The sequence below is a fragment of the Lepidochelys kempii genome, chromosome 1, assembly GCF_965140265.1.
Source record: "Lepidochelys kempii isolate rLepKem1 chromosome 1, rLepKem1.hap2, whole genome shotgun sequence".
NCBI classification, from domain to species: domain Eukaryota; kingdom Metazoa; phylum Chordata; order Testudines; family Cheloniidae; genus Lepidochelys; species Lepidochelys kempii.
In genome coordinates, this window is record NC_133256.1 from 274727865 (window position 1) to 274743467 (window position 15603).

A 15603-nucleotide genomic window follows, 5' to 3' on the forward strand; every position below is an offset into this window, starting at 1 on the left:
TACTACATGCCCTTATTTGGAAAGAACAGTTTAGATTACTCTGGTCAATCTAAAGCTTCTCTGAATCAACTAAATGGCTCACTTAAAAAGTTCAGTAATAGGGACAGCTTATTGACCCAATAGTTTATTCTGCCCTATCATGTACAAGACAAAAGTTGGATTCCAGGCCTGCCATCTTCCTCTTGAAGCTACCAGGCCAGAAAGTTACGTGAAAGAACTCTGGATCTTATGCAGGATCAGACTGGCTGCTCAGGAACCATCTGTCTAAAACGGTTAAGGAAAAGATTTGGAAGGGGGAGTTTGTGGATTTATTTACCTGGCTCTTTAGGGAACAACAGACGGAGAAAGGGGGCAAAAAGAACAAAAAAAAAAAAGATGAGAACAAATCCCGCAGACCTAAGGTGCTTCAAAATTTTAAGAACGATCTTTTGCAGTTATGCGAGCATAATTTGTGAGAGAGTCGTATTTCCTTGTTCAAGTACGAGGACTTAATGGCAAGGGCTTATGCTACATTATGGTGGGGTAACACAGTTAAAAAGCATGACAGAGAATTTAGACAGAGGATGGCAAAGGAGACAATTACCCTGGGTTACAACAGACCAGGAACTTTGACTGCAGTGCATGACTCCTTATCACCCCACCCAGCTGGCATTCATAGACATTTGTTTTCAAAATATCGATTTAAAATTTAAAATGAAGATGTTCTTTACATTTAACTATGGAAAATGTTTTTGCTCCCAATGCAAGTACAAACTTCACTATAGGTGATCTGGGGGTCAGCACAGTTCCCTCCCTTGTTATGGGGATAAAAGGTGGTAGGAAAGGGGGTCAACAGGACTCACTGCTTCAGGAGATGCTACAGGGGGAGGAAGTAACCATGAGAAGGCTCCTTCTCCAAATTAAAATACAGGATTTATGGAATATTATTGGACCAATCCAAGAAAAAAATATGCAGCTTATTTATGGAATGGGTTTTCAGCCAGTTTTCAAATCCCAAATGAAGGAGTGAGATACAACTCCTTGGCAAAAAACTGAAAGTCCATTAAAGGCATCAAGCATATAGTGAGAGCAAACGTCACCCCACATTATAGGGCCAGATCCTGCTGCCCACTCTGGATGCTTCATATCCCACAAAGCATCCAGAAAGATGGCAGATCCAGCCTCTTAAAGATTTCCCAACTATAGAAGAATCCTGGGGTAGTACAGAGTTGTAATAGAGGCTTCCCAACAACTCTCCCAGACCACGGGATCTGGCCAGGGAAAATGTGCACAGTTGGTTGCCTGTATTCCTCAGCTGCTGGGATGGCCCTTAGTGTCCCTGAAGCTGCTCTGCTTTACACCTGAGACTGGCTCAATCTGAAGCCTGAGGTTTAATACCTTGCCTGCTTCTCTCCCCCGACCTGTTATACTGTGTACATCTCAGCCACAACTGAAGAACTAGTCCTACATACCATTGCATACAAAAGTCCTTAATCATCTATTAGTTTCTCAATATTTATACAAATGAAAACTACTTTTTAAGAAGCATTTCATAGCAATTACTCACTGGAAATATCATAAAAGTGTTCTACTGATATTATAACAGGGATTTCAGTAACTCCAAGAGATGGAACCTAGTAAACCTGCCAATTTAAATTGGTACACCATTTCAGAAAGAGAACAGAGATGAAATGGTAGGTATGCTGTGAAATATCTGAGTGACAAACGTGTGTGCCAGAACAGGTCAATGCTCACTCTTTTTATGAAGCAGTAAGTACTCTACTAAAACATCTTAATTTGTATATTTAACTTTATAAAGCTATAAAACATTTTAAGACATGTTCTTTAATTTTATTTGGAGTTGGGAAAGAATGCTATTTAGAATGGAGAATAAGCTTGAAGTAACCACTGCCACACTTTGGCAAACTTATGAAAATATACAGCATTTTACTAAAAACTCAGAAATCTTGGGCTAAATTTTGGGGTCCTTGTTTGTACAAAGTTTCCGTTGATATCAATAGGATTTTTCCTCAAATAAACAGTGCAGAATTCAGCCCATTTTTGCAGTTTTCCCCCTTAAGTGCTATTGTTAAGAGTGTGTGTGTATATACACACACACACACACACACACATATCACAGTTCTCTTTCATTGTATATCTGTCCTGTTCCTACTTCATTTGTTTAGAAGTGTCATACTTGGTTGTTTCCAGGAGTGTATCTAAGACCAAAGAGTTGTGGGTGGGGAAAGTATGTTTTGTGTTAACAATTTTACAAGTGAAGAGAGACAGCTACTTGCTTACTTATATCTTCAATGACTCTTCAGAATCCTTCATTGTGAGGGAAAGAAGTCAGAAGGAAACAGAATGCCTCCATAAAAACCAACAATGAAATCATTAACTTTTTCCAATTCTTTTTATCTACACTCATTCCCTGTCACCCCCATCCAAGTTATAAATCCCTGAACAAAAAAGGACTGCAGAATCCAGCAGCCAGGCCCACATTTTTGTATTGGGATAAGCCTGGGTTCCCCCCCGTCCCAAATTTAACTGTGATGGTGAAAACTGTTTTCCTTTTAAGCAGTGGAATTCAGAGTTGGAAGAGAAGGAAAGGGAGGACAAGGTGCTTGAGTCCAAAAACTGACAGGATCGGTCAGGATCTAACTTTAACCCAGCACTTTACACCCATACTAAGTGTCAGGGAAACAAATCTTCCCTCCAAAAACCTCTCCCAAAGCACCACAATACTGCCTTTCACATGCACCATAGTAAATGTAAGTGTTCATTTGTAACTTGACAAGCACAAGTTGAGATTTTTAAATAATTTTAGAGTGGCTGGCATATTCCCGGTGTTGAAGCTCTATAAGGCTTACTGAAGCAAAGTAAATTTACAGATAATCCTATGAATGTTTCTGGCCTGCCCATCATTTTGGTACATGATGGTACTGACATGCTCCTTCATTTCTGTGCACCTCCACCTTTCTGTGCACACACAGAACTCTCCTCTTTCCTAACCACCTACATGCAGCACCACAGTACTCATAGTTGTGAAGTCTCATTATAAGCTAGGCTGGCAGGGAAGCAGCTCCTGGTGCACAAGAAGCCTAGTGACTAATGCTGACAGTCAGTCTTCCACTGGACAGTGTAATCTGGGAGTTCCCTCTCGACAGACTAAGCCATGCTGACTTTTCTCTCTATCTGCTCGTTCCAGTTTGTGGGTAGCGATTATTTAGATTAGGGACTGGCTTCTCTTTCTTTCTGTTACTGATAGCAGTAATTTTGGTGGGTAGCTCCCCATAAAGCTGGGTACTTCCATCAGCTGCACTCCCTCTTGCTGAGGAGCAAAGCAGAGCATTTTGTTTTTTCCTATTCTCAAGGGAAGCGAAGGGGCTGAGCCTTTTTTTGCTACTTGAAGTCAACTCCCTTACCTTCCTGCAGAAGAGAAGAATGAGGGGGGATTTGATAGCTGCTTTCAACTACCTGAAAGGGGGTTCCAAAGAGGATGGCTCTAGACTGTTCTCAATGGTAGCAGATGACAGAACGAGGAGTAATGGTCTCAAGTTGCAGTGGGGGAGGTTTAGATTAGATATTAGGAAAAACTTTTTCACTAAGAGGGTGGTGAAACACTGGAATGCATTACCTAGGGAGGTGGTAGAATCTCCTTCCTTAGAGGTTTTTAAGGTCAGGCTTGACAAAGCCCTGGCTGGGATGATTTAACTGGGAATTGGTCCTGCTTTGAGCAGGGGGTTGGACTAGATGACCTTCTGGGGTCCCTTCCAACCCTGATATTCTATGATTCTATGATTCTGATTCCCCAAAACACAGTACTTGTGTGGCCTGGGTGCATGTCTGAATGTCTTAGCTATGTGCATGCTACTATAGGTGTGGGGTTGGTTGTCCAGGCATGTCAGTCAGGCTCTGGGCCCCAGCCAGGATGATAGCCCCATTGTGCTAAGTGCCATACAATCATGGAACAGGAAGGCAGTCCCTGTCCTAGAGAGCTCAGAAGCTAAGCTCACAACCAGAAACAACACATAGATGAAGCAGGTAAACAGGATGATGGAATGATAACAGCAGAACTGTTTGCAAAGTAGAAGGTAGTCTCAGCTTGCCACCTGACTAGCCACTGTCATCTAGCAGTATTTTCTAGGGTTTTACTGAGTCATACTTTTATCATTATTGAGGCCTGCAGTAGGCATGCTCTCCGCAACAGTGGGTATGGTCTACATTGCAAAAAAACGTGTGTTCTTCACTCAAATTAGCTCACCCACATTAGCTAACTCAAGTTAAAATAGCATCAAAGACATGTCAACTTGGGTTAGCAACTTGGGTTAAAGCTGGTTGAATTCAAGCTGCTAACCCAAATTAAAAACTTTGTGATGTGTCTTCACTGATATTTTAACCCGAGTTAGCTAACCTGAGTTAAGAACAAAGCGTTTGTTTTGCAATGTACACCTACCCACAGGCAGGCTGCCCAGAATATTAACCATTATAGTTGGAAACTGGAATACAGCCCCAAATCTGAGGTTAGTGAGTGATGCAAAATGCATCCCTCTATACAAAAAGGGGAAATGAATATCTCCCACAGCCGGCAAGCCCTGCACAGCTCTTCATAACTAATCTCACTGCCAGCTACTTACACATCAGTCTCTGTCAAGGTTCCTCCCCCACTCTGAACTCTAGGGTACAGATGTGGGGACCTGCATGAAAAACCTCCTAAGCTTATCTTTACCAGCTTAGGTCAAAACTTCCCCAAGATACAAAATATTCCACCCTTTGTCCTTCGATTGGCCGCTACCGCCACCAAACTAATACTGGTTACTGGGGAAGAGCTGTTTGGACACGTCTTTCCCCCCAAAATACTTCCCAAAACCTTGCACCCCACTTCCTGGACAAGGTTTGGTAAAAAGCCTCACCAATTTGCCTAGGTGACTACAGACCCAGACCCTTGGATCTTAAGAACAATGAACAATCCTCCCAACACTTGCACCTCCCCTTTCCTGGGAAATGTTGGATAAAAAGCCTCACCAATTTGCATAGGTGACCACAGACCCAAACCCTTGGATCTGAGAACAATGAAAAAGCATTCAGTTTTCTTACAAGAAGACTTTTAATAAAAATAGAAGTAAATAGAAATAAAGAAATCCCCCCTGTAAAATCAGGATGGTAGATACCTTACGGGGTAATTAGATTCAAAAACATAGAGAACCCCTCTAGGCAAAACCTTAAGTTACAAAAAAGATACACAGACAGAAATAGTTATTCTATTCAGCACAGTTCTTTTCTCAGCCATTTAAAGAAATCATAATCTAACACGTACCTAGCTAGATTACTTACTAAAAGTTCTAAGACTCCATTCCTGGTCTATCCCCGGCAAAGACAGAATATAGACAGACACACAGACCCTTTGTTTCTCTCCCTCCTCCCAGCTTTTGAAAGTATCTTGTCTCCTCATTGGTCATTTTGGTCAGGTGCCAGCGAGATTACCTTTAGCTTTTAACCCTTTACAGGTGAGAGGAGCTTTCCCCTGGCCAGGAGGGATTTCAAAGGGGTTTACCCTTCCCTTTATATTTATGACAGTCTCTCTCTATATTTCCTGGATGTAACAAAGATTAATATTTACCACTACAAGTTTTCTCTGATCATAGAAGCTTAGGCCTTAGTCTTTTCCTAAAATTAGAATCCCTACAAGGATGATGACTCTGGATATTATTTCACAACAATATCTAACTTTAAAAAATGACCAGCATTTACACCAAAAAAAAATAATCAGATCACCTATAAAAATATCAACATTTGCAGATGATGCAACAAGCCTAGATGCAGATGTTGTCACAAGCCTAAATGCAGCGTGTGCAGGAGAGCTGAGGGATAATTTTGGCCATTTGTTGGGTGGAGGTATTTATAATATTTAGATTTCAAAAATGATCAGATATAATATTCTGAATAATAAAATGTACAGTGTATTCATTGAAACCTCCAGATTTTTATAAAATTACTATTTAGCTAAACTTAAATATTAAGATTTATTTACCATCTGGTTATGTGTGAACTTTGGTTGATTTATATTTTGTTGAGCAATGGATATATTGTAAGAGTTAATTAATTGTTTATCTTACCTCCAACTTTTTTCTTGGAGAACTGGATTTCCACTGAGTGACAACTCAGTTAGTTTGTGACATCCACTAAACCATGTGATGACACTCTCAAGGTCTATATTACATTAGGGAAGAAAAAGTATATATAACATTGAATGATTAAGGTGAAACCATGTGTAAAAAGCAAAGAATTATAGTAAAGTAGTATCATTAACAAACTCTCAGTTACTGTGGATTCTGTTAGAAACAAAATGACAATTGTCCAAATTTTTTGTGAAAAAGTTTTCTCCAATTTCAACCAGCTCTAGTATAGAGTATATTCAAATAAAATTCAATTTAACAGAAATCATAAAATTGAGCAAAAGTATACAAATATTTCTGTTGTCTTGTAAAGTAGTCACCCTGTTTGCCTGAATATGTTTGGAAATACCTGAAATATCTAGATAAATAGGTATTTGATAAAACATTATGCTATTACATTTTGAAAAACAGGTGAGGACAACAAGGCATCCCAAAACACAGAATGAGGATATATTCCTTCTTTACGGATTTCCTTCATCTAAAGAGCACTCTGACATTAAATTATGATCCTTTGCATTACAGCTGGAAATGCACAAATAACACTAACTACTACAAACAGAGCTGATGGTATACAATTCCAGCTTGAGTCTGTGGAATAGAAGCTACAACATATTCTTCATTGTTTCAAATAGAGCAGTAATTCATGTCTAGGTTTTTTGTTCTTTAGCCAGCAGTATGCAGATGGCACAGAGCTTTACCTATTTTTCACCATACAGTGGAGTCGTATCTTACATGGGGATTAGGTTCTAAAGTCAGTGCGTAAGGCGAAAATCACGTATAGTCAAAAAGAGAGAGACAGAAAAATGAAAGAATAAAAATGGGAGAACGACGACTTCAACGTCATTATGCGGAAACCGGAGTGCCTCAGGATGGCAAGGAGCATTGTCTATGATCAGCAACGCTTTAAAGTCAAGTCCTTTCTCTTCAAGGTACCGCTTGACCTCCGGAATGAAACACTTGTGGAACCAATCCAGAAATAATGCTGCCATCACCCAAGCCTTTTAATTTGATTGCCAGAACACGGGCAGGAGATTTTTGTTCTTGCCTTTTAGGGCACAGGGATTTGCAGCTTTGTAGAGCAAGCCCGGCTTTATTAAATGCTCAGCTGCATTGCCACAAAACAACACAGTCTTTAGCTGCTTTGAAGCCAGGGGCTTGTCTTTCCGTTTTTGAAGTGTAAGTGCAGTTGGGCATTTTTTTTTTCCAGAAGAGCCCAGTCTCGTCAGCATTAAAAACTTGTTCCGGAAGATAGCCCTTTTCTTCTATGATTTCCTTTAATTGTTTGGGGGGAGGTTTTTTGCTGCCTCTTCATTGGCAGATGCAGCTTCACCAGTAGTCTGCACCTTTTTGAGATTGAAGCGGTTCCTAAAACTGTTAAGCCAACGTTGGCTGGCTTTGAATTCCTTCTCATCAGAAGGCTGTCCCTCTTCGGCAGGAGGTTTGAACAGTGCATACAGGCTAAGAGCTTTTTCTTGCAACGTGTTGCCATCTATAGCCATGTGTTTCCGGTTCATGTCTTCCAGCCATAAGTTTAATGCCTTTTCAGTCTTCACTAAAGTCTTATCATGCACCTGGCTCATCACCTTAGCAGTTATTGGAGCACTTGATGCCACGGCTTGACGAATTTCTCTCTCTCGAATCTTGATGACACGGATGCTAGATTAGTTGCAGCCATATTTACGCGCCACACTGGAGACCAACATACCGTCTCTCTATAAGGCCAATACAGCCAGTTTTTCCTTCAGCGTTGGAACAGCTTGCTGTTTCTTCGGTTGAGCACCAGATGAAGTAGTTGGCTTGCATTTAGGGGCCATGTTGTACAAAAAATACAGATCTTTAAACAGTAGAATCACACTCAGCGCGGCGAAATGCTCACCGGATCGGCGGGCAGTGATCGATCCAGCGGGGGTTGATTTATCGCGTCTAGTCTAAACGCGATAAATTGACCCTCAAGCGCTCTCCCGTCAACTCCTGTACAGTACTCCACCGCAGCGAGTTATTGTTATTTTCTTTTTTTTTTGCTGAGCGTGTATAGTTGAATCCGTGTAAGTTAAATGCGTGTATGATGCATCTCCACTGTATATGACATACCACTAAGATGCTCCAGTGCTTGGATGAGATCATCTCACGGATGAAGATCAGCTGGTTGAAAAAGAACTTGACAGAGATTATGCTGATGGAAAGAGGAAAGCAGTTTGAGGAGTCTGCAGCCACAGTGCAATCTCCTTTGATTAAAGGTACACACCCTCAGTTGGTGAAGTCAGTATGTAGGTGAGCAGTACTCCCAGATTCCTCACTCTGATTCTAAATTCTCACATAGCAGCATCCACGAATAAAACAACTTCTAACAACTCTAGTTGGTTAGGAGACTCCATTACATGCTGGTTGCCTCAGTTACATAAATCTTCCTCACCTCTCATCTGGACTACAGCAGTGCAAGCCATCGGACCTTGGATAACTTCAAGTAGTACAGCACACCACCAAGCATCTCCTTAGCAACACAGACTACTGAGTGCATGTCAAACATGTCCTCTGCTGCATACACTGGCTTCCCATAGAATAATTAACCAAGTTCAAGGTCCTTATCTTTGAAGTGTTCAGCAACCTAGGCCTAGCATATCTCAAAGATCACCAGAAGCTTTGGGATGAAGTCTGACCAACAAATGCTCCTGAAGAATAATTAATCTTTCTATCATAAGGGTAATGCTCTTCTGTGTGGAAGAAAAAGCTGTCTCGGGGGCCCATCTGAGATGGCAGAATGAACTCACAAACTTCACCACCTTCTAATCCAAATGCAAGATGCAATTCTTCAACCCTTCTTTAACATAAGCACATAGCAGCATGTACATTAAAAAAAACAAAAACACAATTCTTCCCCTGGGGAGAGGAAGAGAGACAGAACAAATCACATGTGACAGATGTTAGCAACATCACTTAGTACACAACTGGAAGGTGCCCAGATACTACACTCATGAAGGTGGTGATAGAATAGAATAGCTCCTGTCATTTTAAGACCCCATTCCATATATTTTAATAAACAACTGAAATTTATAATATGCTGGTTGCCTGTATTCCTAAAAAAGGCCTTAAGGTAATTTTTTTTTAAAAAATATTGTTTAATTCATTTTACATACTCACCTGACAAGTAGTTGTTGCTGATATTAAGCTTTTCCAAAGATATACATGAAAATAGGGGTGCAAGCTGAGTCAAACTAGAAACAAAACAGAGAAAGTTATGTAAATAAAAAAGCAGCACTTCTCATTGAAACAGACATAGGGACAAGTATTGCTGAAATAAGTTTTGAAATATGATGTCAGGGATATATATATATATGTAATTTTGCTATTAGGGTTGTCAACTAATCGCAGTTAACTCACGCGATTAACTTAAAAAAATTAATTGCAATTAAAAAAAATTAATCAGGATTAATTGCAGTTTTAATTGCACTGTTAAGCAATAGAATACCAAGTGAAATTTATTAAATATTTTGAATGTTTTTTTTCCATATTTTCAAATATAGTGATTTCAATTACAACACAGAATACAAAACGTTCAGTGCTCACTTTATATTATTATTTTTATTACAAATAGTTGCACTCTAAAACTAACAAAATAAATACCATTTTTCAATTGACCTCAGACAAGTACTATAGTGCAATCTCTTTCTCGTGAAAGTGCAACTTACAAATGTAATTTTTTTTGTTACATAACTGCACTCAAAAAACAAACAAACAATGCAAAAACTTTAGAGCCCACAAGTCCAATCAGTCCTATTTCTTGTTCAGACAATCACTAAGACAAACAAGTTTGTTTACATTTATGGGATGTAATGCTGCCTGCTTATTATTTGTAATGTCTCCTGAAAGCGAGAACAGGCCTTTGCATGGAACTTCTGTAGCCAGCATTGCAAGGTTTTTACGTGCCAGATATGCTAAACATTCGTATGCCCCTTCATGCTTCCGCCACCAATCCAGAGCACATGCTTCCACGCTGATGATGCTCATTAAAAAAATAATGCGTTAATTCAATTTGTGACCAAACTCCTTGGGAGAGAATTGTATGTCTCCTGCTGTTTTACCTGCATTCTGCCATATATTTCACATTATATCAGTCTCGGATGATGACACAGCACGTTATTTGTTTTAAGAACACTTTCATTGCAGATTTGACAAAATGCAAAGAAGGTACCAATGTGAGATTTCGAAAGATAGTGACAACACTCGATCCAAGGTTTAAGAATCTGAAGTGCCTTCCAAAATCTGAGAGGGACAAGGTGTGGAGCATGCTTTCACAAGTCTTAAAAGAGCAACACTCAGATGTGGAAACTACAGAACCCAAACCACCAAAAAAGAAAACCATGCAGCTACACTGCCAGCTGTCTGCTACAGGCGGCGCCCCCTCCCCTCTCCCAGCAGCTTCCATTGGCTGGGGGAGAGGGACAGAGATACCATCACTAGTCGCTGGGTAGAGTCAGCCATGGAAGGAGCATCACTCGTTGTCAGGCAGAGTCAGCCATGGTGGCATGAGGCCAAGGAAGCGAGGGAAAAGGGTGGGAAACGGGCTGGGAGGTGGTGTGAACACCATCTTCAGAGACATTATTGGCCTGCTGGGAGGAGTTGAGGACTGGCACTGGCCCTAAGGTAAATTGAGTTTGAGACCCCTGATTTAGTCTAACCTTCTGTATAGCACAGGCCATAGAAGTCCCCAAAATAATTCCTAGAGCATATCTTTTAGAAAAAGCATCCAATCTTGATTTAAAAATGGTTAGTGATGGAGAATACATCATGACCCTTGGTAAATTGCTCCAATGGTTAATTGCTGTCACCATTAAAAAATTATGCCTTATTTCCAGTCTGAATTTGTCTAGCTTCAAATTCCAGCCATTGGATTCTGTTTAAAATAGACAAATTATCTTTGGGCAATAGAAAAAAGATCTCTGTTGCATTCAAGGCATTGTGATCCCTTGCCTGTTGAAGTCAATGACAAAACAAACTCCCATTGACTTCGATCTAAGCAGGATCAAATTCAGTGCAAACACACTGATCCTGCAACATGTTTTCACACCCAGTGTGTTTTTTTAAAGGAATTCTAATCAAAATGCCCCCTCAGAGCTCTCACTTATTAATACATATTAGTCTCTCTATTAAATGTGCATGTTATATGCATTTTTATACTACACTAACGACTGTAATTATGGTTGACAGTGTATTTCCATTGCAAACCACTGTCTTTTGGGAATTACAACATTTCCAGAAATCCTTAGTGGTAATTAACTATGATATTGGAGTTAATCAGTCATAAAAATACCTTTGGCTATAGAATTTTTCTGAATAGGACTGGATTTTATCAATTTCAGTAACCTTTTGTTGCAGATATTTATTTTGAGTGTCTAGTATTAGACAATGTTGTTAAGTATTCTCTGCCAGAATATTCAGGAAAAAAAGAAGGATAAATTTAGGGCAACAAAGGTGAAGTTTTGTGAGTAAAACACTGTATAATTTTTAAAGAATGTGAAAGAAATACAGGAACTTTATTTTAAGATAAGAATATACATTATAGCACATCAGTTAAATTTTAGTTCTTCAGTCCTCCTACCTGTTAAAACTTTCCTGGGTAAAGGCAGACATTCAACAGGATTTGGGACATTGTGTAATATTTGGTGAGCATATTCTAAAATTCATTTTTACACTGTTTTCTCCTGTTCAAGTCTTTTAAAAATCTGTTTTCTGACTGCAAGCCTCTCTAGCTGTCAGCGTCCTACTCCTGCTGCAACATTAAATGGGAGCAGAAAGCGGAAGCTATTGCTTGCTTTTTTGTGAATATCTTTTACTTGTGTGTCTTCTTTGTAATTTATATCTTTTTTATGCCGAGGGCTAGTGTGACAAGGTCAAGTGGTATTAAGTTTTCAGTAATGTCCTTTGTCTTTCTGGTTTGAATTTTCTTCGAAAAATAATTAACAAAGCCTGTCAGTCAAAGGAAAGCGATATACTGATGAGAAAGTTTTAAATCTCATAATAATCCCAGCAGAAAAAAGCAGAGCAGGAGTCAAATAGAATTGTCAATTCATCACAGAATAGCGCTACAACTACCAACATAATCAACACAGCATAAAAAAAATAGTGCATCATTTTGTCTAGGAAACTGCTTTAAAATCAGCTTTCACTCCATAGCACCCAGACTAACTTTTGTTGATTCTGAGGTACCGGAGCCTGTGTCATGGATTTTCAAGATGCAGTAACACTGTTATGAGAAATAAAAATAGATGCACTATTTGTGTGTCAGTGGAAAAACTACTTTTGAAGTGATTTTTAAATGATATTGTTAACGTCCTGTAAAACCATATTAAATCGTTTTTAAAGACTATAATACAGGGATTGGCAACTTTTGGAACACGGACCACCAGGGTAAGCCCCCTGGCAGGCCGGGCCGGTTTGTTTACCTGCCACATCCGCAGGTTCAGCCGATCGCAGCTCCCGCTGGCCACGGTTCGCCACTTCTTTTGCGGCCCCCATTGGACTTGACCGGCGAACCGCAGCCAGTGGGAGCCACGATCGGCCAAACCTGCGGATGCAGCAGGGGTAAACAAACAGGTCTGACCTGCCAGAGGGCTTACTCTGATGGGCCACGTGTCAAAGGTTGCGGATCCCTGCTATAATGTTCCATAATTTTTTCAATCTCGTTGAAAAAATATGATGGGCAGAGGATAAATTGGAGTAAGTGCAGTTCTTACTGTGAAATGTAATTCAAAAAGAAAAGGCATGTTTAGACACAACTAATATGAATTTTACTGACTCTAGATTTGATTTTCGGACTTTGAAACTATATTTTTACTTGTAAACTGCCCTCCCTGTGACTTGACATGGGATGTGAAAGTCAGGTTGAGCTCTTTGTTGCTCACATGCACACATATTCATCAGTAATAAAGATTCTGCAATCAAACCTTGGTTCACAATTCTATTGATGATACATGAACCAGAAGAAAATCCATCTTTTTCTCTTAGCTGTAATGACTACAGAAATAACAGTGTTTAAAAGTCATAAAACATGTATTTTGGCAATATATGAGCAGCTTTGACTAACAGGTTGTGAGTCTATGAGTAGATATTTTTACGCAAAAAGATTTCTGACCATAGCAGACTCTAATTTATAGGTTCATTTACTTTCCTCCCCACAGTACATTCCTTTCGATTTTAAAAACTAACGGTTCCCAACAGACACAGTGCCATCTGTGATATTAAGGCCTTGTCCGTACAAAAACTTGAACCAGGTTAATTAAATGCATGTTTTTTAACTGATTTAGCTAAACTAGTGCAAGTTTGTGCATAAACTCTTTAATTTTGGTTTAAGAGTGGCATATTGCAGTTTAGCTTGATCCCTTCTTTTTTTTTCAGGTTTAAGATAAAGCAAAATATAAACTACTCTTTTAAAATGAAAGAATAGCATTTTCATTCAACAAACTGGCAATGGTTTAACTAAATACAATAATAGTGCATAGCACAACTGTGGATAAATTTTGATTTTTTTAATTGCAATAACTGAAAATATTCCTTAATTCAGGAAAACGTACTATGTGTTGATCATATCCATGCCACAAATACTCTCCACACTAGATTTCCTATTTTGGGGACCCAGTATTTTGCTATTTCAGTCTGCAGGGAAAGTTCTATTCTGACTGACTAACGTATAAAGAGTAATTCTATATCAGTCCTTGTACTTGGCATATCTCCGATAGAGTTTTCTGAGGTAGTGAGATACAGGAGGCTCTACAGAGCTAGTTGACCTCAGTGCAGCAGCTGATATATCAGACCATATGCACACCTACAAGGATATTACTGCTGTGTACCTTTTAAGGTCTAGGAAGCAATTTGAGTGAGTAGAGAAACGAGATGGAAACAAATAGTGTAAGGGAGGAGAAAACTGAGAAAAAAGAGGAAAAACAGATTTTTCTTATTTCCCCAGAATCATGGCCCCTTGCTAGTCCCATACTGGTGGTGCTATCTCGAGCAAAGCCATGGTAGCTGAGTCATTGAAAAGTAGCAGAAGAGTTAAAATAATCAGAACTACTACTGTCAAGCGATTATAAAAATTAATCATGAGTAAACATGCAATTAATCACATTGTTAAACAATAATAGAATACCATTTATTTAAATATTTTGGGTGTTTTCTATATTTTCAAATAAATTGATTACAACAGCAGGGATAGTGAACCGCTTGCAGGGAGCGGAGCTGCTCGAGGTGAATGACACGTTGCCGAGTGCAACCCCTGGGAGGGTCCCAGGAGCAGCAGGATGGAGCAACATTGGTGGGAGGGGCATGTGAATCTCTCCTGCCCGGTCCTCTCCTACCCCCAGCTGGTAGCCATGAGGGCCAGATGAAAGAACTTTTAAAAAAGTTTCTGTGGGCTGCAGTGGGGAGGTTCTCAGGCCACAGATGGCCCGCGGGCAGGGACTTTGAGACCCCTGGACTAAATGATCACAAAGGTTCCGTCTGGATTCATAATCTATAAAGTTATACTCAGAAACATAATAGCTGGCTGAAAATTAGGCTAACAAAGTTTCATTGTAAAGCCTTTGTCAATTAAAAAGAAACTGTTATGATCCTAAGTCATTAACAGAGTACATGTATGGATATAAATATTAAAGACTTTTAATGAAAACCTTTCTGAAAATGAATTTTTCCACCTACTGGCCACATCCTGACTTCAGGGTTCTGTTTGTTCTGAAACATCTAATGTAATCTTAAAAGTCTAAAGCAAAGCAAGGAACACTTGTTCCCTTGAATGCCTCTCTCTAATTGGGTGTTTGTGATGTTCAGCTATCACACAGGGAACATAGCTAGGGAGGCCAGCTGCCTAGTTTTCGACCAGAAAGTCCGGTTGAAAAGGGGACCTGACAGTGTCCATTCAGATTACTGATTGGACACCTGAAGTCCCGTTATTGTGAGTGAGGGAGGTGCCAAGTCATCACCTGTGCCAGTCCCTACTTAGCTGGGTCCTACCTGCGTCAGGCAGTTGCAGTTCCCAGCCCCGGTTCCGCAGGCAAGTCCATCCCAATAGAGGTGGGGGAGGTGAAGAGCAGCAAGCAACAAGGGGGACGGGGGGAAAAGAGGAGCAAATGGGCACGGGGCCTCAGGGGCAGGGCAGAGGCTGGTCCACAGGGAGAAGGGGCAGGGAAGAAGAGGTTCTGGCACTCCTGCTGGGAGTGTTATTAAATATTACAAAGTTGGCAACCCTAAACATAGCTTTTGACTAGTACATTCATATAGGCCCTTGTCATAAATATAAAGTGAAGGGTAAACACCTTTAAAATCCCTCCTGGCCACAGGAAAAATCCTTTTACCTGTAAAGGGTTAAAAAGCTAGGATAACCTTGCTGGCACCTGACCACAATGACCAATGAGGAGACAAGATACTTTCAAAAGCTGGGAGGAGGGAGAAAAACAAAGGG

General features: G+C 40.0%; 1 protein-coding gene across 1 annotated transcript in view; it reads right to left on the reverse strand.

Annotated features, from left to right (window-relative positions):
- Positions 1-15603, reverse strand: part of LRRIQ1 (leucine rich repeats and IQ motif containing 1) — a 179997-nt gene that overhangs the window by 119789 nt on the left and 44605 nt on the right. Inside the window, exons 13-14 of the mRNA XM_073327613.1 lie at positions 9294-9367; positions 6096-6189 (exon numbers count right to left, since the gene is read on the reverse strand). Of these exons, the coding sequence (XP_073183714.1) occupies positions 6096-6189; positions 9294-9367 (168 nt within the window). The remainder of the gene's footprint in view (positions 1-6095; positions 6190-9293; positions 9368-15603) is intronic.